At 41.9% G+C, this 27,721-nt stretch overlaps 1 protein-coding gene across 1 annotated transcript; it reads right to left on the bottom strand.

The window, feature by feature from the left end:
• Positions 1 to 27,667, bottom strand: bsk146 (brain specific kinase 146). The gene is made up of 5 exons (XM_041815973.1): positions 27,501 to 27,667; positions 6,670 to 6,922; positions 4,750 to 4,952; positions 4,252 to 4,443; positions 1 to 1,965 (listed from the first exon to the last, which is right to left on the bottom strand). Exons 2-5 carry the CDS (start codon positions 6,839 to 6,841, stop codon positions 1,189 to 1,191), a joined length of 1,344 nt encoding a protein of 447 aa, XP_041671907.1. The 5' UTR covers positions 6,842 to 6,922; positions 27,501 to 27,667; the 3' UTR covers positions 1 to 1,188.
• Between the last annotated feature and the right edge of the window lie 54 nt (positions 27,668 to 27,721).

Raw genomic sequence — 27,721 nt, forward strand, 5'->3', positions numbered from 1 at the left:
ATTAGGTGTTTTTGATAACTGATAATCCACTTGAGGGCATTTTTATCATTTATCAGTTTGTATTCAGAATTTCTTTATAGTAGTTTACTGATCAAATTGATTAGATAGAGGTATCATAAAAGTACATATCAAATATGATAAAACAGGCTTTAAGGAGTTAAAATTTAGAGTTTGAATTTGTAATTGAATAGCCCTGGTATAGACCCCTGTTATAATAAGAAAAAAACTGAATTTGTCAGGATATAAGAGTAAAATAATGTGACAATGCTTAAGTTAACTTTATTTATACTATTTTGACCACCATATGCACATGCAGTTCTTAAAATATTTATAATTTCAGCTTTTAATTACTATGACTCATTAAAATAGTAAATAAAGGTAATTGAACCAAATACATTAACTTATTTTGTGCAGGATTTCATGCATGTGTTGGCCCCTAAATGGATATTCTTGACCCATTCCAGCCCTTACTGGAGAACCATGTGACATACGACTGGTTCGCTCCACGTTTAGGGTGTAAGTTTGTGGTTTCAGACACAGCCATGGCGAGCTTTCTCTCAGTCCATGCTGACTTTTTCAACATCGTATATTCAGCCTGAATCTTCCTTCATGATCCTCATTAACACGCAGAGAAGCCGACCGAACGTCTGACCGAAGACGATGAGAAGTGGAACCGAAAACAAAGAAAACCGCTTTACAAAAAAACAATAGAAAAAATAGAGTGGAGTCTTTTTAGATTTAAATAAATAAGAAAATTCAAAATCAAATGAATCCACGCCTCTTCTGGTGGATTCATACAAACACGCTCACACTTGAGTTACACATGGAACATTGAAAACCACCGCTCGTACGTCTTTATCTTACAGTGTCCTTCCTCTCACTGGTTTTTAGTCTTTTAGGCAAAAATACAAATCTTCTTCATCGTCCCTCTGTCAGAGCGCTATCCTAAAGAGACCACACCGCTAACATGCTAACGTCGCTGACGTCCGTTTCTTTTTTGCTGAAGTATTGCTTTAAGAAAAAGGTTTTGGTCTCCTTCAGGGTGCGAGAGGATCTCTAATGGGGGCGTCTCTTCTGGTCCTACGTGTGCTCTTCCTGTCCAGTCTTCTCCTTCTGCTCGTGCATGCACATCTCTGTGGTTTTAGAGGTATAAAAGTGTGTACAGGTGAGTTTGTGGCGACTGAATGTTCACACGCAGATTTCGATGGGTGTGGCCACCAGCATGCGGCCGCCCGGCGAACCGTTCTCTCTCGGCATTCGGTCGTAGCTGTTGGTGGACGATACGGAGCTGTTGGTGGAAACGGACACAAAATGGTGCCCGTTGCTGGGCTCCATCATCCCGCCTTTAGCCCCACCTCCGCTACCACGCTCCACCCCCACCGGAGACATGGGGGAGAGCGGCGAGAGTGGCGAGAGAGGAGATAAAGTCTGCTGCTTCATCCTCTCCACCAGGAGCTCCTCGTCCTCCTCACCAGACGACGACGATGAGATAGTACCATTCACCTCCCCCCGTCCTCCGCCGCCTCCCCCGCCGACCCTTTCCCCTACGCCGCCGCTGTTGCTGTTAGTGTTGGTGTTGCTGTTGCCGTGGTTGTTGCTGTTGCCGTGGTTGTTGTTGTTCTCGGCATCCAGCATCCAGGAGTGGCTGAAGTATCCGAACACCTCTTTGACGGAGCAGCGGCGGTCCTGCTCCACCGACAGCAGCCGACGGAACATGCGTAGCGCCTGCTCGGTGAAGCGCCTCCACTGTGACGGCACCGTGTTGGTCCGCCTCCTCTGCCAGCGGATGAACTCCTGGTAGAACGAGTCAGACGGCAGAGCCTTTTCCCAGGGGAAGTTTCCGGTCAGCATGCAGAAGAGCAGCACGCCAAAGGCCCAGACATCCGTGCTGTAGTCCACGCAGAATCCTTCGTGGCGAGAAACGTCACAGAGCTCCGGGGCCGTGTAGGGGATGGTGCCGCTCACCTGGAGAGAGAACCCAACAGGTAAACATCACAGCACAGTAATCTGACAGGATTACAGCCCACGAATTCCCACAACTCAAATCCTGGTTTCACTCTAACTAAATTAGTTCAGGTAGACAACAGAGTCAAGAGCTGCCATAATAAAGATCAGCTGATCTCGCACAAGCCCTCATCAGCTGACGGCAAGCTGATTGCTCTAAGCTCGTTATTGGTGAATTGCTCTCATGGTGCCTTATTTAACCCTTTACCTACTGAGTCTAAAAATGGTGCTTTGGACATATTTTGTTATTATGGCTGTGAAATAGTCAGGAAATGCCCTAAGTCTGAGAGCTTTGGTGCCATTTCCCAGGAGTACTTGAACTTGACTTTTCAACATCTGGCTAATGATTCTCAGCTCTCCGTCAGCGTTGGAATTTTTTAGATTGAGCACACTTTCGAGGAGTTACAGTGTTGAGAATCCGTGTAGCAGTCTTGCGATACTTCTGGTGTTTTGCTATGAATGCCCACGTCATGTGGTTGCGAGTACCGTAATGAACCATATATGTGAGCATGCCCACAATTCTCAGCTTTCCAACACTGCTGGATTTTTTCTGATCTGACAAACTTTGACAGAGTTACGGTAATAATACTCCGGACATATAAAACACAGCGCCGGTGCTGGGTCAGTAGGTAAAGGGTTAAACCGATGTAGCTCGGCTACGCTCTGCCACTTTCTCTGCAAGCTGCTCTTGCAACCCTCCTCCACCCCAGCTCCTCCTTTATACTCCTTCTAACTTAATCAGTGTCCTTCTGTTGTCATGGATGCCTGCTCTGCTCTGGGTTTTTGCTGCTTCTCTCCCTACCTCAGGATTTCCTTACAGAGCAGGAATGTGCTGTTCCTGCCTAACGCTTTCCACAGGTGAAAGGACAGAGGATCTTAGTACAGACACACCGACAAACATAAATGACAGCAATAAGTGCTGATAGTTTGATCAATAATCAATCAACCTTTGCAAACCTCTCAGTTTTTTCCTTAAAATGGATCAATCCTCCGTTTCTCCCTCCCCTCAGGTCCAGAGTCTGGCTGTCGTCCTGATAGAACACAATCTTTCCACTCACACATCGCCAGTTTTACAGGGTCTGCTACTTTGATTAGCTTCGTCCATCGCTCACTACCAAACCTGGAATAAATAATCCACTTTGGTCCCTCAGATACCAAACTGACGCCCCTTTAGTCCAGTGGTTCTCAACTGGTCCGGTCTCAAGACCCACCAGACCACCAAGTTTCCAGAAACATTTCAGTAAGGCACGTCTAGCTAATTGAATACGTTTCAGTCTGGAGAACAACTGGACCAAAACACCCGATATAAAAACAAAAGGGACAAAAGTGACTAATTTTATACCCTCTTTCCCATCAGTATCTGTCAATTTTTGCTGATTTTCCAGAGAACTAACTGAAATTACTTCATTATCATGGGAAAAGTAAATATTGATCAAACATTTAAATTAGCCCAGTTTCACGGTGCAACAGGGTAAAATAGAAGCTATCAATGCATGCCCAATAAGGACCTCAGGACTTTAGCCACCATTTTGTTTTCTTTCAAAAACCTGAAAACTGCTCCGCAACCCACTTTTGGGTCCCAGCCCACCAGCTGAGGACCGCTGCTTTAGTCCATGTGTCCACAGTCTGCATTAATGATCTGTCTTTAGTGGTGACCTGATACCAGAACTCTCTGCCCTCTTCTGACGCCAACATCAGCCCAACATCATCTCTGGGGCTCTCGTACCACCAGCTAAGAGGCTAACGGTACCTCTTTAACAGCTTTTCTCCCTCATGTTGTCATAAACCTGCTTTTAAAGGACATGCTTTTGTACTATTTAGATAAAAATCCTGCAGGGTAGGTCACCTGGGTCCTGGACTAGCCTGTGTGGAAGGGTGGAATTTTTACAAGCTTTCAAATGTTGGCTTTTCCCCTCCTTTGTTGCCAAATTTTAGGCCTTCTGGAAAACTGGATGCAACTGTTGAGTCGGTCTCACTGTCATCTTAAATATACCAGAGAAATACTTGACTACAAATGCTCTCTGAAAGATGACGATGAACCCGACCGTCTCCCTTGGGGCTCTAACCCCTTCAGAAAGGTCACTGATGGTCTCAAATAACCCTGAGACAAAATCATTCACAAAGCTTTTAGCTGAAAATGTAATCCTGTTGTTAAATCGATGTAAATCTCAGTCTCGTTAATGTTTGACCATCAGTGCTTCGGTGGAAACAGGAAAAAATCAGAAGAACCGGACAAAGGGGACTCACTCTCTTGACAGGCGATCCGGCTCGCCGGGTCATGCCAAAGTCCGACAGTTTGACCTTGCGACACTCGCGGTCGAAGATGAGGATGTTTTCAGGCTTGATGTCTCTGTGGACGAGCTTCTTACAGTGAAGGTAATCCAGAGCGATGGCGACCTGGTGAACACAGCGCTTCGCCACCGCCTCAGGAAGACCCACCTGAAGGAAGGAACAGGCGATTTAAACCTACAGGTTCTAAGACTGGTTATCCAGGGTTAAAGATCTTTATAGGACCATATCACTAGGACGAATGCCTTCTGTCAATAAGTTTAAATATTTGTTGCATTTTTCTTTTTAATGACATATCTTTAAGCCACAAATTTGAAAAGAGAGACTGAAAACAACCTTCCTTTTTCATCCAATCATCAGTAATTTTCATTTCTAAGAATAATGAGAGATTTGAGTCGAGTTCTCGACCTCGAAGTAGAGATCCAGAGAAGATCTGAGCAGAATAAGACGGGTCACCTGTGGAGGAATGATGTCGAAGAGGTCTCCTGCCAGAGCGTACTCCTGTGCGAACACGTAGTACTCGTCGGTCTCGAAGGCGATGCCGAACATGTTGATGATGAACGGGCAGGGCGACAGGTAGAGCGAGATGCTGTACTCCCGCAGGAACGACTTCAGCTTGGTCGTCTTCTTCTTCAGGAACTTCAGCGCCATTTTTGTACCTTTGGGAACAAAATTAGGAGTAATAATAGAGGTCGATCAGAGAGGGAGGGGGACACATTTAAATGACGGACCACAAAGATTTCATAAGGTCAAGCATCAATTAAATTTACTCTAAAAAATTCTGAATAACTCGAAAATGTTTCCTCTCCAAAATTCACAAACATTCTCTAAATTATCGAACAAATAACTGAAAACACTCCAATCACAAAATTCCCTAAAATAAAAAAAAAGTCCAACAAATTCCCCATAAAATTTTTATCAAATTTCCTAAAGAATAAAAAATTTGTTCCACTTAAATCCACATAAATTTTGGAAAATTCCCCAAAACATTCAACAAATTCCCCCAAACTTCCATCACCCCCTTCATAATATTTCCAATCACACTTGAAAAATTTAACAATATTTCCATGACAATACCTGACAATTTAAAGCATATTCCCGCCCAAATAGTCCAACTTCTCAAAATTTACACAAATATTTACACAAATATTTCCTTAATTTTTCAAGGATTTATTTTTGGGCTTTTTAGTGCCTTTATTCAACAGTGGATAGAGTCAGATATGGGGCGAGAGTCATGCGGCCAAAAGGGCCATGGGCTGGATTCAAACCCGGGGCGCCCGCGTACATGGGTCACGCCTTAGACAGCTAGGCCATCTGCACGCCAATTTTTGTATAAGTGGGGGTATTATGCCTTTTTTCAAGGCTTACACCATCTCTCTGATACCCATGTAGAAGCTTCACATGGTTTACAGCTCAGAAAAACTCCTCATGTTTCTCACACTGGCGTCCTGAAAAACCCTTATTTTAACCTCCATCTGAAACGCTTCGTTTTCACTGCTGTCTCTTTAAAGGGATACTTCAACATTTTGGCAAATTCACCCTTTGCCATAATTCCTATAGTCTTAGTAATAGGTTTTTTACCTTCAGTTGACAGTGCAAGCTATTTTTAGATTGGCGCTGCCGAGTTTGGACCTGCTGTGCCAACTCAGTGTAAGCAGACGGTATTCCAGCTTTCCCTCATCAAACTCATCAAATATACAATCCAACAACTCCAAAACGCTCTCGTGGACAAGTTGTGACCTGCACATTCACCATGCTATGAAATAATCATGGAACATTATGAGATGGAGATGTTTTAAAGCTAAATGCAAAGCCAGAACTACACTCCAGACATGGCACTTGCTGAGTTGGCACAGCAGGTCTGAACTCAGCAGCGGGGATCTAAAAATAGCTTGCACTGAAAACTAAAGGTAAAGAACCTATTACTAAGACTATAGGAATTATGGCAATGGGCGAATAAGTATCCCTTTAGTGTCCCTTTATGGACACCCAACATTGTGACTTTATATTTCTGTTTTGGGGAAACTGAATGCAAACTTTCATTAAAAATCAAAGAGGGGGTATTATACTTTAACAATTAAACATCCAAACAGTTTTAACAAATTCTCATAAAAATGCACCAAAAACTTCCAACGAAAGTGGAAAGTGGAATATATTCCCAAAAATTCCTGGACATTTCATATCAAGGGCTCAACATTTCAAGCAAACTAGTTGAACTTCAGTGGACATTACGAACAATTTTCCTGAACATTCTAACAGCAGAAATCACCGTTGTGTTGTAGGAAAGCAGAAATGTGATTTCCTCTCAGATACATGCAGGGTCTGAGGAGATGAATGAATTACCAGCGTATCTCTGCGTACGTCGGTCTACTTTACCTCGGATCTTGTGGATGACCAGGTCCACCTTGCCGTACGTGCCCTTGCCCAGCTCTCGGATCACCTCGTAGTACTTGTTGACCTCCAGTCTCTCCAGGTTCTGGGCTGCGATCAGCTGCAGCTCGTCCAGGATGTCCATGTTGGCTCGAGACACCAGCGGAGAGGAACTCATTGTGGAGACAGTTTCAGGGGATGGACTGGGGGAAGAAAGTGGGCGCAGATAGGCGAGAGGAGCAGCAGCGGCAGCTAAGACCTGGAGAGACAGAGAAGGCACGGTTTAGATGCTGGAGGTCAAAGATCATGGTTATGGGGCTCATGCACATCCTTTTATTGTGAATACGCTTTCTTAGGAATGCTTTGAGGGCCCATGGTCTGAAGTCTGCATGAAAAAGAAGTTGATGAATGTTTATGGTCGACCACATGTGAATGCAGGGCTGAGGAGTCTACATAGGTGACTCTGCAGATGCCTGGTTATGACAAAATAATTCATGGTTCTTTTTTGTGACTCTGCAAACACGTTCCCATTAGTGTCTATGAAAAACTGAGCATTTACATGACTGCATTCATATTCCTACTACTACCAGTGCAGGTGCCGCACACCTGACTGAATTATATTAAACGTTATGATCTGACACGTGTCTGAGTAGTTGTCTGTGTGGTCTTCTCTTCCATGTTGCAGCTCAGTCGCTCTGATCTGCAGCGTGATCGTCTCTGGAAATGCTAATTATCTGCAGTGAAGGCGAAAGTAATTCTAAATGCTACTCGCCAAGGGGGACGCCAGGGAGGGCTGAGAGCTGAGTCACAGAGAGAGAGAGACGGTAAAAGGCGTTCGGAGCAGATCGTTCTCCTGCTGCAGTGTGATTATTCTTAGTGATTTTTCTTCCTGAGCAGAGACCTGCCAAGTCCTGACCCGTGCTATAGATCCACGAACACGTGGATCAGATATAGGCACTAAAAACTCACACATGCTCGCAGTGGTTATGTAACAGCCTCTCCAGCCCTAAACAGAATCTCTGCTCACAGGAAACACAGCAAGGCTTGGACGGCGGCCATATTGACAGCATCTTCTTCATCATCAACATAAATAAACACATCTTACATAAATCTCCGATTTTCTCTGAATCCTCCAAAGACGTCAGGCTCTTCCTACAGACTCAGGTGATTATAACATACTGCTGATATAAGCTGTAGAATAGGGAAATATGGATCTCATATCAATGAAAATGATAAATATCTGTGAAGATGGTGGTCACAACACCAAAACAACGAACTTTAATACCACAGCTACAAAAACTAAAGTCCTAGACTCCTAATATCGAGCACTTTCTCATTTTTATTCCACCGCTGAGGCTTTTCTGGTTTTGGATGGTCCATCCATCCGTCATGGCCAAACTTGTGAGCGAGCTATCTGAAGAATCCTGTGATCCCTCTAAACATTTGTCAGCTCTGACCTTCACAGATGGAGAGAAGACAACCAGAAAACAAAATGTTTCAACCCTGGAGGAAGACTCCTACAGGCTGTCTAAACTGAACAAAATCATTGTCAACATTTCTGCAAAATGAGATTATAAAAATCTTCTGTCCTATTTAACACCATGTGTTTCAAAATGGTCAAATCTTCATTATTGAAATAAACCTGTGGGATAAAATGTGCAGAAACCTCCTGATGTTCAGGCAATTTTTGGCAAAACAGCGAGAGCAAAAACATCTGGAAAAATGGATGGAACCGTCGTCTGGATCTACAGAGGAGACAGTCTGGGTCTAAAGAGGAGACAGTCTGGGTCTACAGAGGAGAGACTGGGTCTACAGAGGAGACAGTCTGGGTCTACAGAGGAGACAGTGTCAGTCTACAGAGGAGACAGTCCGGGTCTACAGAGGAGACAGAGTCAGTCTACAGAGAAGACAGTCTGGATCTACTGAGGAGACAGTGTCAGTCTACAGAGGAGACAGTCTGGGTCTACAGAGGAGACAGTCTGGGTCTACAGAGGAGACAGTCTGGGTCTACTGAGGAGACAGAGTCAGTCTACAGAGGAGACAGTCTGGGTCTACTGAGGAGACAGAGTCAGTCTACAGAGGAGACAGTCTGGGTCTACAGAGGAGACAGTCTGGGTCTACTGAGGAGACAGAGTCAGTCTACAGAGGAGACAGTCTGGTTCTACTGAGGAGACAGAGTCAGTCTACAGAGGAGACACTGGGTCTACAGAGGAGACAGTCTGGGTCTACAGAGGAGACAGTGTCAGTCTACAGAGGAGACAGTCTGGGTCTACAGAGGAGACAGTCTGGGTCTACAGAGGAGACAGTGTCAGTCTACAGAGGAGACAGTTCGGGTCTACAGAGGAGACAGAGTCAGTCTACAGAGGAGACAGTCTGGGTCTACAGAGGTGACAGTCTGGGTCTGCAGAGGAGACAGTGTCAGTCTACAGAGGAGACAGTCTGGGTCTACAGAGGAGACAGTCTGGGTCTACAGAGGAGACAGTCTGGGTCTACAGAGGAGACAGTCTGGGTCTACAGAGGTGACAGTCTTTTAGTTAACCTGTAGATAACTTATCTCCTGAATAATGCATCTTCCTGATGTGGCCTTGATAAAGGATTTTAGACTAATCTACTTTTCTTTGTTATTATTAGTAAAAAAATAATGGTTCTAAGGAAACATGGATGATTATACCTCCAGACTTGGTTTGGTATCCTGGACTCAGTTTGGTATCTCTTATAATCTCATTTGAAAATCCATCAGTAAATCTCACAAACATGAGGTAATCCCCAGCAGAATAAAGTAAAACCAGCAAATATGTAAGAAAAAACCCTGAGTGCTTTTAGCCAGCTCACTGTAGAGGGTATATAGGTGTGTGTGTGTGTGTTATCTATGAGTGTGTGTGTGTGTGTGTGTGTGTGTGTGAAGCAGACAGGAATTGGACACCGGCAGGTGAGGAGCGGTGAGTCAGCTGAGGTGACAAACGGCAGCGTGGATGGGATGAGCTGTGGCTCTCTGCTTTAAATAAAATCTCTCCAGAACATGTGACACAGACAGAGCTGAGCGCAGAGATTTCACAGATATGCGAGCAGAACTGATCAATAAACCAGCAGAAATATCAAAATCAGTTTAAAGGAACAATACGTAGAACTTTCTCTGTGAAACAACTGCGGCTGCTGTAACACTGATCGCTCCTTTACCTCTGATTCAGGGGATTAAATGAGTCGTTGTGTTTTCAGGGATGACTCTGGCTATTTTGGCGCCCTAGGTGAGATTACGTTGTGGTAAAATGGGATTAAATCTGGGGCTGCACAGTGGGGCAGGGTTAGCGCTGTTTCCTCACAGCAGGAAAGTTCCTGGTTCTCCTTTCTGTGAGGAGTTTGCATGTTCTCCCTGTGCATGCGTGGGTTCTTTCCGGGTACTCCGGCTTCCTCCCACCACCAACAACATGCTCGTTAGGTTGATTTATCACTCTAAATTGCCCATAGGTGTGAGTGTGAGCCTGTCCAGTGGTCTGTCTCTGTCTGTATGTGATTGACTGGCGAGGAGAGCCACTCCCATGATTCGTTCAGAGAAGTTCTGCGCTAGAAAAGGCTGTTCACATGTTTCTGTTGGTTTGTTTGTTTTGTGTTTTTATGTATTTCTGCACTTTGTTGTGTTCTGTAAATCCATTTCATTTTCTCTGCGTTTGATATTCACATAAATAAAAATGAACCACCCATATTTTCTCCTTTTTGCATCATTTGCTTAAATCCTGATGTTTGCATGTCCCTGCTTTTATATCTGGTCCTCCTTTATGCTTTCAGCACATTTATTTATTTATTTCATCATGCTTTTAGGCTTATATAATGAGTCCTTTTTGTCCCTGCAGCGTTTTAGTGTCACATTAATTTCTCTGCCCAGTTTAACCCAGTAAACTCTGCAGAGCACAAATTTTAAAAAACACTCAAATCCTGGAGCGCTGCTCTCATGTTCTTCAGGGATATTCACGTTGAAAATCTGGGCTTTTCACTTTAAAGCTTTTCACTGAAAACATCTTTTTATTCCCGATTTAAGTCTGACAGATTTAGCTGATATTATATTATTCATTATTATTAATCACATTTTGATCAGCTCAGATAAACAGTGGAGAGTTTTTTTGTCTTTCTCTAAATGTTTTAAAGTTATTTCCAGACTCGGTGATCTCTAGAATCTACACCTACACACTACCCCACATTTAAAGGCGCTAAAACAGCGGCTGATTGCACCCGGTGAACATGTGAGAGGAAGCGCTGAGTCAGCAGCAGAAACACGCTGCTTTCTGAAGGCTCCTCACGTGCTAAAGGGTTTTAGCAGAAACCAGCAGGAGAAAACATCTACGACGTCTGATGGTGGAGGTTTGGTCCGAGCAGGAGGTCCTGATAGTTTCAGCTTTAGCTGATCATGTCAGGAAATCAGAACGACTCCAGGATAGAGAAGATTTCTACATTTATGAGTCATGTGATCAATGACCAGCTTCATACGTCTGATCAGACATGACTCCAACAGAAATCTCATCTAGCAGCTTTAAAAAAGTCACACCAGGGTTTATTTACACATGAAGGACACGCCCACCTTCCTCTGCAAAGCATTGTGGGAGCTGCAGACGCTGTCCAAAGTTAAAGTGGTTTTCCTCCTGAGAAGAGGATGAGGACGAGGAAGGTTGGCCTAGAATTTCTCCTCTCGTGTTCATCCTTAAGAAGTGTCAGAGATGGATTTTAAAATGGGTTAAATTAAAGATGGAGACCTTTGAGGACGCTTCAGCTCCAGTTTAAAACCTGAAGATGAAAATACGCTGAAAATATGCACAAATCTTGTCCCTCTAAAGGCAACACACTCACGGGTGATTGTTTATTACGCCAAACTAGGAGTGTGTCTGTCTTCCTGGTGTTCATATTTGATCCTGACTGTTGGCAATGGCGATGATGGCGATGATGGCGATGGTGGCGATGGTGGTGATGGTGGTGATGGTGGTGATGGGGAAAGCGAAAGCCAGGGTTAGGATCTGATCTGACCTTAACAGTCTGTTTACTGAATGCAAAGTTCTTTCCGAAATTTTCTCTGCAGATTTTTCCTCTAGAACCTGTAAATGTGTAAAATCAGCAGGAAATATTGTAGAAGAGTCTGGTCTAGTGGGTAGGGAGAGGTGACAGCATTTAACAAATGAATGTAGATTAAACTACAGACGATGCTTTATTTATCTAACCGGACTGTGTCATAGCTCTAGTTTAATTAATGTAGTATTCTAGTAGCACAGATCTTAAACTCTTCTTATCATTCAGGTGTCTTTTTTTAAATAGTTTGCCTTAATAAAACTCCTGAATTTCCTTATTTTTGCCAGTTTTTTTTTTTTTTTAATTATTAAAAGTGAGAATGGTAGAAAGATAATCATTCACTTCAATACAACCATTCATATTTTCTCACAGGTAGATATTTGTTCGGCCCTGGATGAAATCAAAACAGATATTCTCACGACGTGTCAGAGTCAGGTGTTTCTTCCATCTTCTGTGTCTTTCTTTACGCTTAACAAACTTCAGAGGATTTAAGTCAGAAACACGCCAGCACCGGACCATTACATCATATGACACGCCTCCCTAGCACAAACCAGCCACTGCTGGAACAGGGACTTGGCACCAGAGCCAAAACCCTGCTCAGGGATCAGCAGGAAGAGAAAAACCTGATAAGAGCAGAGGTACTTCTTTGATGCTCAGAGCTGCTACTACAGCAGCTGAGATGGACAAAACAGCTGTTCTCAGGAAAACACTCGGCCAGGCATGGCCAGACAAAACTGTTGGTGTAAAGTCCATGGGCACCTGGCCGCCCCACAGGTTTGTTCATGATCAATAACTCACGCGATTGTTTGGCCCAGTGCCCCCACCACCACCCCATCCCATCTAATAAATGCTGAGCCCCCCAGGACTCACTTAGAAAATGTACTCATCAAATGGAAATTAATTGGCAAAATCCAAACCTAACAGCCACCAGATCAGATCAGATCTGTGTCTAAACTCTCCATTATTATGACGGTGTATTAGAGCCACTATATAAAAAAGAGGATCCGTTAATTTTCAAGAAAAAGCTCTAAATTATCAAGTTTAAAAGACCTTAACTTAGAGGGGAAAACCTAGAAATTTTAAGCTTTAAAACTCAAATTCTTGTGGTTTCTTGTATGTTTTTTTTATGTTTAAAAACTTGAAATTGTTGAGATTTTAGAGTCAAAATATTAGATCTGTAATATTTTCCTCTAAGGGTGGCACTGATACACCGTCATACCTCATGTTTTTCATCCTGATTTTAAAAAGATGTAAGTGCATCGGATTTTGACAACGTTGGTCCCAGCCCTGAAATCTTTGATGACCCCCTAGGGGTACCCAGACCCCATGTTGGGAACCATGTCAAACAGCACCTGTGTGATTTGGGCTGCAGAGGCAGACTACCTGAAAGTCTCTTTATTTTCAGGAATAAGGAGATACATTTTTTCTAAACAGCACATTTTACAGGTCAAAGTCACAAAATTCTTCAAAATAATTTCAATAAAAAAATCAACTCCAAAGAAAACGAGACAAAATGAACCTCAGAAGAACTGCAAAGGTCCAAATCGGTGTTTAAGATGTTTAAAAGTGTCTTTGTAAAGCATCAGCAGTGTGAAAATGAAGTCAAGAGTTGCAAAGAGTGGGCACCACAAACTTAAAGAAAAATCATGTTTGGTTTGTAAATGAACCCAACAAGGCCAACGAGGAGAATCAGCAGACCTGAGAGTCGACAGAGATACAGTCAGGGGCTGGTCCGTGCAAAAACAAGGACCTTTAAGTGAATTTAGAAGTGGATTCAAAGCCAGTGTCAGACTGTAACATGTTTTTCTCCTCAGTCCTGCAGCAGCGTCTCCATCATTTGCACGAACAACAGATGTCAGTCTGGTGATGCTCCTGAGATTAAAGAAACATGAACAGGTCAGAACACGCTGATCAAAAATGATCTCTGAGGCTTTTTAGATTTGCTCTCGTCTGATTTTAGGTCAGGCCCACAGTATCTGCTGATGTCTGAGGAAAGAGCCGATATCAGCCCATACTGATGAGAAACTGATGCATCAGTGCATCCTTACTGTAGCGTAGTGAGGAAATCAGTGCCACTGGATTCAATAACACCTAAAGATGGATGTCATCTGCATAAATGTGCTACTACACTGCTTGTATTTACTGATAACACTACTCAGAGGGAGGAGATGAAGTGATAATAAAACAGGAACATCTGGGTTGTTTTGGTCAGATCTGGTGCTCCAACACTCCTGGAATCCTGGACTACATAAGACCTCCATCCATTCACATAGATTTATGTTACATCCATACTGAATACTCATGCATGAACATCTGATAAGTGAACAGAGCACTGACTGAGTCAAACAAACCAGACTTTGAGGGTCAAATAGGCTCAGACTCATCTCTTGTGTTTATTCTCTGGGCAAAACATCAAAATGTTACAAACTCAGACAATAAGAAATAAACCAGCTGATATTAAAACTAAAATAAACATCATTAGAAGAGGAGAAACAAACAGTGGAGCTGAACTCTGAGAACAGACGTCACAATCCCTGATTGTTTCTGCTCTGGATGTTCATGTGTGAAGATAAAGTCTGCACACGGCTCCATCAGAGTTTAGATTTAGACTCAGGATGAGTCACAGGAGAGACCACGGCTCTGTCTGAGGCTGCTGCGTCATCTGCACAAACGCAACATTCTTCTACGGCCAGAAATAAAACATTCTTCTATGGCCAAAATCAACATTCTTCTACAGCAACATACACAACATTCTTCTATGGCCAAAAACAACATTCTTTTACAGCAACATACACAACATTCTTCTATGGCCAAAAGCACATCATTCTTCTACAGCAACATACACAACATTCTTCTACAGCAACATACACAACATTCTTCTACAGCAACATACACAACATTCTTCTATGGCCAAAAACAACATTCTTTTACAGCAACATACACAACATTCTTCTATGGCCAAAAGCACATCATTCTTCTACAGCAACATACACAACATTCTTCTACAGCAACATACACAACATTCTTCTACAGCAACATACACAACATTCTTCTACAGCAACATACACAACATTCTTCTATGACCAAAAACACAACATTCTTCTACAGCAACATACACAACATTCTTCTACAGCAACATACACAACATTCTTCTATGGCCAAAATCAACATTCTTCTACAGCAAAATACACAACATTCTTCTATGGCCAAAACCACAACATTCTTCTACAGCAACATACACAACATTCTTCTATGGCCAAAAACACAAAATTCTTCTACAGCAAAATACACAACATTCTTCTATGGCCAAAACCACAACATTCTTCTACAGCAACATACACAACATTCTTCTATGGCCAAAAACACAAAATTCTTCTACAGCAACATACACAACATTCTTCTATGGCCAAAAACAACATTCTTTTACAGCAACATACACAAAATTCTTCTATGGCCAAAAGCACATCATTCTTCTACAGCAACATACACAACATTCTTCTACAGCAACATACACAACATTCTTCTACAGCAACATACACAACATTCTTATATGACCAAAAACACAACATTCTTCTACAGCAACATACACAACATTCTTCTACAGCAACATACACAACATTCTTCTATGGCCAAAATCAACATTCTTCTACAGCAAAATACACAACATTCTTCTATGGCCAAAACCACAACATTCTTCTACAGCAACATACACAACATTCTTCTATGGCCAAAAACACAAAATTCTTCTACAGCAACATACACAACATTCTTCTATGGCCAAAAACAACATTCTTTTACAGCAACATACACAACATTCTTCTATGGCCAAAAGCACATCATTCTTCTACAGCAACATACACAACATTCTTCTACAGCAACATACACAACATTCTTCTACAGCAACATACACAACATTCTTCTACAGCAACATACACAACATTCTTCTACAGCAACATACACAACATTCTTCTATGACCAAAAACACAACATTCTTCTACAGCAACATACACAACATTCTTCTACAGCAACATACACAACATTCTTCTATGGCCAAAATCAACATTCTTCTACAGCAAAATACACAACATTCTTCTATGGCCAAAACCACAACATTCTTCTACAGCAACATACACAACATTCTTCTATGGCCAAAAACACATCAATTTTCTAAAGCAACATACACAACATTCTTCTACAGCAACATGCACAACATTCTTCTACAGCAACTTACACAGCATTCTTCTACAGCAACATACACAACATTCTTCTACAGCAACACACACAACATTCTTCTATGGCCAAAAACACAACATTCTTCTACAGCAACATACACAACATTCTTATATGGCCAAAAACACAACATTCTTCTACAGCCACATACACAACATTCTTCTATGGCCAAAAACACAACATTCTTCTACAGCAACATACACAACATTCTTCTATGGCCAAAAACATACAACATTCTTCTACAGCAACATACACAACATTCTTCTATGGCCAAAAACACAACATTCTTCTACAGCAACATACACAACATTCTTCTATGGCCAAAAACACATCAATTTTCTAAAGCAACATACACAACATTCTTCTACAGCAACATGCAAAACATTCTTCTACAGCAACTTACACAGCATTCTTCTACAGCAACATACACAACATTCTTCTACAGCAACATACACAACATTCTTATATGGCCAAAAACACAACATTGTTCTACAGCAACATACACAACATTCTTCTATGGCCAAAAACACATCAATTTTCTAAAGCAACATACACAACATTCTTCTACAGCCAGAAACATAACATTCTTCTACAGCAACATACACAGCATTCTTCTACAGCAACACACACAACATTCTTGTATGGCCAAAAACACAACATTTTTCTACAGCAATATACACAACATTCTTCTATGGCCAAAAACACAACATTCTTCTACAGCAACATACACAACATTCTTCTATGGCCAAAACACAACATTGTTCTACAGCAACATACACAACATTCTTCTACAGCAACATACACAACATTCTTCTATGGCCAAAACCACAACATTCTTCTACAGCAACATACACAACATTCTTCTATGGCCAAAAACACAACATTCTTCTACAGCAACATACACAACATTCTTCTACAGCAACATACACAACATTCTTCTATAGCCAGAAACACAAAATTCTTCTACAGCCACAACACAACATTCTTCTATGGCCAAAAACACAATATTCTTCTACAGCCAGAGACAAAACATTCTTCTATGGCCACAAACACAACATTTTTCTACAGCCACAAACACACCATTTTTCTACAGCCACAAACACAACATTCTTCTACAGCCACATACACATCACTCCTACAGCCACATACAAACATTATTCTACAGCCACATACAAACATTCTACAGCCACATACAAACATCATTCTACAGCCACATACAAACATTCTACAGCCACATACAAACATTATTCTACAGCCACATACAAACATTCTACAGCCACATACAAACATTATTCTACAGCCACATACAAACATTCTACAGCCACATACAAACATCATTCTACAGCCACATACAAACATTCTACAGCCACATACAAACATTATTCTACAGCCACATACAAACATTCTACAGCCACATACAAACATTCTACAGCCACATAAAAACATCATTCTACAGCCACATACAAACATTCTACAGCCACATACAAACATTATTCTACAGCCACATACAAACATTCTACAACCACATACAAACATTCTACAGCCACATACAAACATCATTCTACAGCCACATACAAACATTCTACAGCCACATACAAACATTATTCTACAGCCACATACAAACATTCTACAGCCACATACAAACATTCTACAGCCACATAAAAACATCATTCTACAGCCACATACAAACATTCTACAGCCACATACAAACATTCTACAGCCACATACAAACATTCTACAGCCACATACAAACATTCTACAGCCACATACAAACATTCTACAGCCACATACAAACATTATTCTACAGCCACATACAACATTCTACAGCCACATACAAACATCATTCTACAGCCACATACAAACATTATTCTACAGCCACATACAACATTCTACAGCCACATACAAACATCATTCTACAGCCACATACAAACATTATTCTACAGCCACATACAAACATTATTCTACAGCCACATACAAACATTATTCTACAGCCACATACAAACATCATTCTACAGCTACATGCATTCTTTTACAGCCACATACAAATATTCTACAGCCACATACAAACATTATTCTACAGCCACATACAAACATTATTCTACAGCCACATACAAACATTATTCTACAGCCACATACAAACATTATTCTACAGCCACATACAAACATTATTCTACAGCCACATACAAACATCATTCTACAGCTACATGCATTCTTTTACAGCCACATACAAACATTCTACAGCCACATACAAACATTATTCTACAGCCACATACAAACATTCTACAGCCACATACAAACATTCTACAGCCACATAAAAACATCATTCTACAGCCACATACAAACATTCTACAGCCACATACAAACATTATTCTACAGCCACATACAAACATTCTACAACCACATACAAACATTCTACAGCCACATACAAACATCATTCTACAGCCACATACAAACATTCTACAGCCACATACAAACATTATTCTACAGCCACATACAAACATTCTACAGCCACATACAAACATTCTACAGCCACATAAAAACATCATTCTACAGCCACATACAAACATTCTACAGCCACATACAAACATTCTACAGCCACATACAAACATTCTACAGCCACATACAAACATTCTACAGCCACATACAAACATTATTCTACAGCCACATACAAACATTATTCTACAGCCACATACAAACATTATTCTACAGCCACATACAAACATTATTCTACAGCCACATACAAACATTATTCTACAGCCACATACAAACATTATTCTACAGCCACATACAAACATTATTCTACAGCCACATACAAACATCATTCTACAGCCACATACAAACATTATTCTACAGCCACATACAAACATTATTCTACAGCCACATACAAACATTATTCTACAGCCACATACAAACATCATTCTACAGCTACATGCATTCTTTTACAGCCACATACAAATATTCTACAGCCACATACAAACATTATTCTACAGCCACATACAAACATTATTCTACAGCCACATACAAACATTATTCTACAGCCACATACAAACATTATTCTACAGCCACATACAAACATTATTCTACAGCCACATACAAACATTATTCTACAGCTAAATGCATTCTTCTACAGCCACATACAAACATTATTCTACAGCCACATACAAACATTCTTTTACAGCCGCATACAAACATTCTTCTACAGCCACATACAAACATTATTCTACAGCCACATACAAACATTATTCTACAGCCACATACAAACATTCTTCTACAGCCACATACAAACATTCTTTTACAGCCGCATACAAACATTCTTCTACAGCCACATACAAACATTCTTTAACAGCCGCATACAAACATTATTCTACAGCCATATATAAACATTCTTCTACATCCATCCATATTGTGCCAGATCAGGCGTTATCAACCTGGATCTTCCTGAACTGCTCTGGTCTGCTGGAATCTTACCCACTAGATCGGCTCAGTACCCCAACAGAAGGTGTCAGAGACCCTGATCCTTTATTTTTGTACCTTTACCAGCTGTTGGCAGTGGAAACTAGAGATAGTTAATAACAGTGGGCCTTGTACCAAACTTTGTGGCACCCCCTTCTCAATGTGTCATAGAGATCACACATTCTAACTGGATGGCTTTATAAGGGGGAGCAGCATCACAAGAAGGTGCTGTTTTTTCCTTGAGTTTAGTTTTAATGGCTCTCTCTCATCATGGATGCCTTCTTGTGACTGAGCTCTTGTTCTTGGGGATTCATGTCACTTGCAGGTTATTCATCTTTAGTAAAATACTTTCAGGCTTTATGAGGGTGATGAGGAGTTTTTCATAAATGAAACCGCAGACACGTGTGGCCTCCGACGGTCGAACACCATGAAACCTAGAAACACAGATCCAGACTGTTAAATGAGGATGTGTTCTGATAACCTTTATCAACATTTATGTAACACTAAATTAAACATTTGATAATGCCATTCTTCTTCTCCTCAAACCCCAAACACTTTCAAACGCAGCATCCTGGAAACAAACACCAAACACGTCATGTTCCTTTGACCACAAATCCTCCCCCTCCTCCCCCCTCTTTGACTCTCCCTCCCTCCAGCGCGTTCCCTCTGTGGAATCAGAGCAACGACCGGGGGCTGCAGCCGAATAAATCCCAGACTGCTTATGCAACCAGCAGCTTTCATCGAGCCAAGGAGCTGATCACAGACACGTCCACCCCCCTACCCTCATAACACCCCCCGCCCTCCCTCTGCTGCAGCCATACTGACCTCCAACCATCAGAGCCACGCCGTCTTCATCCTCCGTCCACCTCTACTCGCTGTTTTTATCTGATCCAGGAGCCAAAAACACTCTCCTGCTTCCTGCACATTCAAATGTTTGCCCACACAGCGTTTGATTTTCTAACACAACACCGCCACAACCACGAGGGATAAACACGATCAAAGTGTGATCATCAGAGAGAGAAATAATGAGAGGGAACAGAGGGAGAGGAGCACAATGACAGCCACTGTTCTGAAGAAGAGTGCCAGAAACCCTGGGAGCTCGCCGTGTGTGTTCACCGTGTTTGGACAGATAAAGAGCGTTTTTTCTTTCCTGCACAAGCAGCACCTACTGACATAAATTCTCAGTGTGTCACAGCTCAGACACGTTTACAGCACACTTTCAATCCCAATAACCCTGGCTCTGCCCATCTAGCCAAACCCTATGTACCTTCCTGTTTGGTGGCAGGATGTCCTGATTCTTGTTCAATGGAAGGGTAGGGTATAGTCTAGGCCTACATGGACCCTCAAACACTGATTTTAGAGAGGTATAGTGTAAACAGAGTGGTACTGATAAGAACAACACACCCAGACACTCTAGCCAAACCCTGTAATTTCACCTTCCTGTTTAGTGGCGTGACATCCTGACTCTTGTTCAGTGGAGGGGTAGAGTCAAGGTTAAGGCCTACATGGACCCTCAAACACAGACTTTAGAGAGGTAAGGTGTGAACAGAGTGGTAATGATAAGATAAACCCACCCAGACACTCTACAACTATGTTTTCACCTTCCTGTTTAGTGGCGGGATGTCGTGGTTCTTGTTCAGTGGAGGGGTAGAGTGAAGGTCTAGGCCTACATAGACCTTTTAACACAGCTTTTACAGAGGTAGGGTGTAAGCAGAGTGGTACTGATAAGAAAAAACACCCAGACAATCTAGCTAAACCCTGTTTTCACCTTCCTGTTTAGTGGCGGGATGTCGTGGTATTTGTTCAATGGTAGGGTAGGGTGAAGTTCTAGGACTACATGGACCTTTGAACACAGCTTTTACAGAGGTAGGGTGTAAGCAGAGTGGTACTGATAAGAAAAAACACCCAGACAATCTAGCTAAACCCTGTTTTCACCTTCCTGTTTAGTGGCGGGATGTCGTGGTATTTGTTCAATGGTAGGGTAGGGTGAAGTTCTAGGCCTACATAGACCTTTTAACACAGCTTTTACAGAGGTAGGGTGTAAGCAGAGTGGTACTGATAAGAAAAAACACCCAGACAATCTAGCTAAACCCTGTTTTCACCTTCCTGTTTAGTGGCGGGATGTCGTGGTATTTGTTCAATGGTAGGGTAGGGTGAAGTTCTAGGACTACATGGACCTTTGAACATAGATTTTACAGAGGTATAGTGTAAACAGAGTGGTACTGATAAGAACAACGCACCCAGACACTCTAGCCAAACCCTGTAATTTCCCTTCCTGTTTAGTGGCGGGATGTCCTGATTCTTGTTCAATGGATGGATAGAGTGATGGTCTAGACCCTCAAACACTGATTTTAGAGAGGTATAGTGTAAACAGAGTGGTACTGATAAGAAAAAAAACACTCAGACAATCTACACCTGTTTTCACTTTCCTGTTTAGTGGCGAGACGTCCTGATTCTTGTTCAATGAAGGGGTAGGGTGAAGGAGGTAAATGGATAGTTTGAGATTTTAAAGCTTTATTTATGAAAACTGTACGGTGTCCCAGTTATTGTGAGCTCAAACATGTTGTAAATCATGGCTTTTTAATTATTTAGCCCACAAAATCAAACACAGTAGCATTTAATTCTCTGTTTCAGCGTTGAATTGCCCTTATCGATTGTCAATCTCCAATAAAGCCGTGTGCCTCATCAGTAGGATGGCTGCTCAAGAAGTGTTCAAACGTCTGGACTTCCTTTGCACGTTAGATTTAAAATTGATGACATTGATCTAGTATCATAAAAGAGGCTCAGCAGCATTTCTAACTTTACCCCTGCCCCTGGCTCTAAAGCCTTAACGCTATTTGGTCCTTTTGATTCCAATCTAACGCTTCATAGAAAACACTCAAAGTAGAAACGTCTGGTATTTTTGTCTCGTCTGTTTCCATAAAGGCTGTTGATGACTGCTGATGTCAGGAACTTGAAGAGTCGTCACATTTCATAGGAGCAGATTTCACCACTACACCTCTTTAAGGTGGCACTGGAAGTGACAGGGTCAGGGTAAAGGCTGGAAACAGGACTGAGTCTGGGTGGAGGTATGAATGTAGCTTGTTTAAAGGAATAGTACGCTATAGTTGGCAACTTTTATAAAAGTCGTCCCAGATACAGCTTGAGAGCTGTAGACCACCTCTCTGAGCAGGCCAGGACCTGAGCGTGGTAGAACTGGATCTTTGGTTCATTTCTCAGACCTGGAACTAGGCCCGTCATGTGAAAGCACCCTTAAACCTCAGATGTCAGAGATGGTGCTGGTCATGGGTCCTTATGAGCCTGACAATCAAACTTGTTCTGGGTTTATGCCCATAAAGACATGCTGGCCCACTGGGGGCTGCAGATTTTCATATAATTATTCAGTTATTTAAAAATGTTAATATAGCAGGTTAAACACCAGCAGAAAGCTCTGATTCTCAGGATTCTGACAGTGGAAACCAGTCCAGGATAAAACCACAACAGCAGCCACAGTTATTCAATCAAAATGAATGCAGTTTGAAATGTTGAAAAATGAGTAAATAAACACAATGCATCCAAACTCCTGAAGCAGACCTAGACCTAGAGAAGAGTCCAGGTGTGGGAACCATGGGTGCATTATCAGTGATGTTCCTGCAGGGGGCAGACCAGAAGTTTAGAACAGTGGTTCTCCACTGGTCAAGCTTCAGGACCCGTCAGTATCTTTAATGTATGTTTAAATATCTTTAAATCCATCCATCCATTTTCTGTATCGCTTATCCTGTTGGGGGTCATGGGGGGTTGGAGCCTATCCCTGCTGTCATTGGACGAGAGGCGGGTACACCCTGGACTGGTTGCTTGTCAATCACAGGGCTGACATATAGAGATAGACAACCAGGCACGCTCACACTCACACTCACACCTACAGCCAATTAAGTCACCAATTAACCTAACGAGCATGTCTTTGACGGTGGAAGGAAGAAGGAGTACCCGCAGAGAACCCACGCATGCACGGGGAGAACATGCCTGCCTGAACCCCAGACCTTCTTTCTGTGAGGCAACAGCGCTGACCCCTGCATCACCGTGCAGGCCTGATGACATATCGAGACCCAAATTTCAAAACTGTTCAACAACGCACATTTAGTAAATAAAAAATGTTGCAACTAAGATCTTGGAGGAGCAGAATTTCCTGTAGTAATGTCTACATTTGAGACAATTTCCAGAGATCTTGAGAAATAACTTAATTAACAGGGTAAAAGCAGCTCTTTAATGCAAGAAAATGGGATACACTAGTTGAAATATTGGAAAAAAATTAATGCACCTATTATCACAATAAACAGAGTAAAATAAACGTTTGGTTGCACGTTCTTCATAGACTTTTACCACCATTTTTCCAGACACACTGAAAACTGCTCTGGGAAAAACTGCCAAACGGACAGCTAGCCGAGCTGCCCCGTCAGGAGGACAAGTACAGAGAAAGGAAAAGAGAGAAAAGACTCGAGTGAGTGACATCTTCAAGACAAGAAATTAACTGTGAAGGATTTTCCAACATTTGGACAAAATAACTGCAAAATTACCAAGAAATTAAAGTCAGCAACGTCATCTTTAAGCTAGCAGACATAAACAAACAATCCCTAGCAACAGTTGCCAAGGGCCCAGACCCACCAGGTGAGAGCCACTGGTTTAGAACCCAGCTGGTGACCAGCTCGACCAGACCGTCTCATCTGTCTGTGATTCCCTTCAGAAAATCCGACCGTTTGTTTCGGGGAAATAAAGTTCTTGTTTTGATGCGAACAAAAGCTGAACATTCATAATCATGCTGTGGATTCTGGAAACGTTCACGTCTTCTAACTCCTGCCATGCTGACATTTTCTCTCCTTGACCCTGAAGGCGTCTGACATACAGAGGCTGGTGTTTTAAAATCAGCTGATGTCAGTACACCCCTAACTAACTCTGCTCAGATTAGACCACCTCTCATAAATCCTGACTGTCCTTTTGGTCTTTCCAAACATCTGATCATATCAATGAAAGCTTGATCCCCAGCCCTACAGTAAATCTCACCCTATAATGACATCCTGTATTTTTATTTCTGTGCTATCAAACGCTGAGGTTTAGAGTTGTGGTTTCATGTCCACCCAGCCGAGGATTAACCGTGCTGAAGTTACCGCCGCTGCCACAGAGACTCACCGGAGCGTCTCAGTGACCTAGATAGTGACTCATCATGATGGAGCGGGTATTTCTCTGTGTGTTTTCCATCCAGAAGCTGCAGCAGTCCGATCAGAAGCCTCCTGCAGAGGCTCTACAGGAGTCTAAACAGCAGAGAAGATCGCTCTGAAATAAAGAGGGACCCTCGCTGCAGCATGGCTTCTGATGAATCAGATCTGAGAATTCAGCACTAAAACAGCAGCAGGTTTCAGGATTTAGAGGACCAGGGTGTAGACCAACATGAGGCCCTTCTTTGTTTAGCTCAAATAAATCAGTAAAACATCTAGAAGCATCTGTGCTCTGGTGGAGAAGTCCAGGAAATACTAAAATCTCAGCATAGATGAAGCCACAGACCAGCATGCACCAGTCCTCATCATCTCGCTCATTCATTATGAATGAGCAGAACTGATAGGAGGTCTAGATCAGGGGTCAAACTCAGTCACAGAAAGGGCTGGATTCTGGATTAAGGTCCAACCAGAGGGCCTAACAGGGTCCACATTTAACCAAACTCAACCTCATTTTCACCAGTAATAAATGAAAGAAACTAGCACTGATGATAAATGATTTGGAGATTTAAAAAGTCAAAATGATGAGTTAAAAGGCTCAAAATCTGAGATAAAAAGTCAAACTTATTAGTTCAAAAGGTCAAAACACAAAATTAGATGTTAAAATAATGCTTTTAAAAGACAAATATATAAAAAAGAAAGTCACAATCATGTTATAAGACAAAAATATGACTTCAAATTTAAAATGGTGCACCTAAGAGGTTAAAATCTGAGATAAAGGTCAAAATAATAAATCTAAAGGGTCAAAATAAGAGATAAAAAGTGAAAATAATAAATGTAAAGGGCTAAAATATGAAATAAAAGTCTAAATAATAGACTGAAGTCATAATTGTGTGATGCTAAATTGAAAATATGAAATGAAAACACAAATTCATTTCTTTTCTCACATTTCTTTTTTTTCTAATTATTATTATTATTATTTTTTTTTTACATTTTTATGACTTAAGGATATTTGATATCATCATGGCTAAGTTTACATTTTTATACTGTAGTAAATCTGCAGAGCTCATATTTTAGGGCCAGTTATAATAAGAACAGGATATGATCTTGAGGGCCGGGTGTGACTGTGCCACAGGCCGGATTTGGCCCCCGAGCCTTGAGTTTGACACCCGTGGTTTAGATTAGGGCTGAACAATTTGGGAAAAAAATCTAATTGCTTTTTTTTTTTACCCAATATTGCGATTTAATACGTGATTATTTCTTAAGGTCCTCATCTCATGTATTTTCCAACAAAACAAGCAATAAGTCATTCTGAACGACAGCGAACACAACATCAGTTTAAACTAGGGCTGGACAATTTAAAAAAAAAAAAATCAAATTTTGATGATTTTGCAAATTGGATATGAACTGTTGAATTAAAGGGAATGATAATCTCATATAATTATCATATTTAACAAGAAAAACTTTTAAAAAATGAAGAAAATAGGACTTTTTTCGTGCACTATTCTAAAAATCCTATGCCACTAGAATAATTGCACGATGTGTAACGCACAACGTTTCTGCTGCAAAAAGTGTTGAAGCGGTATTTTGACTAAAATTTCAGGTAACAGAAATACTTGTAGAGCAGGCCATGTTACCATTTAATCTAATTTGCGATCAATTGGCCAGCCCCAGTTTAGATGAACTAAAACAAATGCAGCCAGCACAGCAAACATGCTCATAGTTCCAGTCAGTCTCTAGGGATGTACCCTACTATCACTGGGCTGATATGAAGACATCTGGGACTCTCTGGAGGGTTTTGGGACCAGGAGTCCTCCACAGGGACCTCTAGGATAATAAAGATGCTTTTTGTTCCACTGGTTCCACAAAGACCACATTCATATCACTGAAAATAACTCTACAGGTAACCCTCACAGCCTATCTGATGCCCCCTATGTCTCCGGGCCCCTTGGAGCCCGAGGCCCCCGGCGCCTGCCTTCCTCCTCCTACTGATGAAACTTCCTGTGCGTAAATCTTCTGACAGAGAGAGCAGAATTATGAGAGCTCTGAACGCCTCATGTGCAGGAGGATGTAAACATTTCTCTCCTCTCTGACATCCGGAGGAACGTTAGACCGCTCCACCTGCAGAGCCAGCTCAGACTGCACCCACAACACACACACTACACATAAACACACACATAAACACACACTAGTGCCGGCAATCACTGAGTTTAGATGAAGATTTAGTCCTCCCACAGTCATTACAGAACAGGATGATCCAGATTAGATTACTGCTTTAACATTAGTCACCTGTCATGTATTTATATTTATATATATTTACATTCATTTATGTTTTTTAATGTTCTAAATCTAAAAGTGTTGTTTAAGTTTGATAATTGCATTGGATGCAGATGATGTAATAGGAGTCAGAATGATCTTTATTATGGTTTTTGTCATAAGAGAGCAGCTTCAACACACACACACACACACACACACACACACATGCATGCAGTAGAAGCAATAACAGAACACACTCCTATAATAACATCTATAATTAGGATTACGATGAAGCTTTTTAATTGGTAAATAATCTTCAAAGAGGACCGGATGCATGCTGCTGCTGTTTGCTGCAGATTAATGAGCTCTCTCGCTCTCTCTCTCTCTCTCTCTCTCTCTCTCTCACACACACACACACACACACACAACAGATCAGGCCCAGTAAAACCACATGAATCCAGAATGAATGATGCATAAATGATGATGTAATTGTTCCCAACGCTGCTGCTGCCGCTGAAGATGATGATGATGATGATGGTGGTGGTGGTGAAGGTGATGATGGTGATGATGACGGTGGCGCGGAGTGAATGGGTGAGTGTGAATGGGTGAGTCAGAGTGCAGGTGAGGATACGTGGATCCAGCCTGGGCTTTTGCGGTACTCACCCGTCACTGAGAGGCCACGGGGTGGTCCGCGGAGTCCGCCCTTGGATCCGGGGCTGCAGTAAGCTCACCGCGGAGTCTGAGCGCATACTAAGGCTTGGACAGGGGCGAGGGGGGCCGGCTGTGACAGAGCAGAGAGCCTCCGCTGGATGTGGAGCCGAGCATCCTGCAGCCTCCTCCGGCTCTCTGCGTCCTATTGTCTCTGCAGCTCTGTCCTCCAGAAG

Source organism: Cheilinus undulatus, linkage group 20, assembly GCF_018320785.1.
Source record: "Cheilinus undulatus linkage group 20, ASM1832078v1, whole genome shotgun sequence".
In the NCBI taxonomy this organism is placed as follows: domain Eukaryota; kingdom Metazoa; phylum Chordata; class Actinopteri; order Labriformes; family Labridae; genus Cheilinus; species Cheilinus undulatus.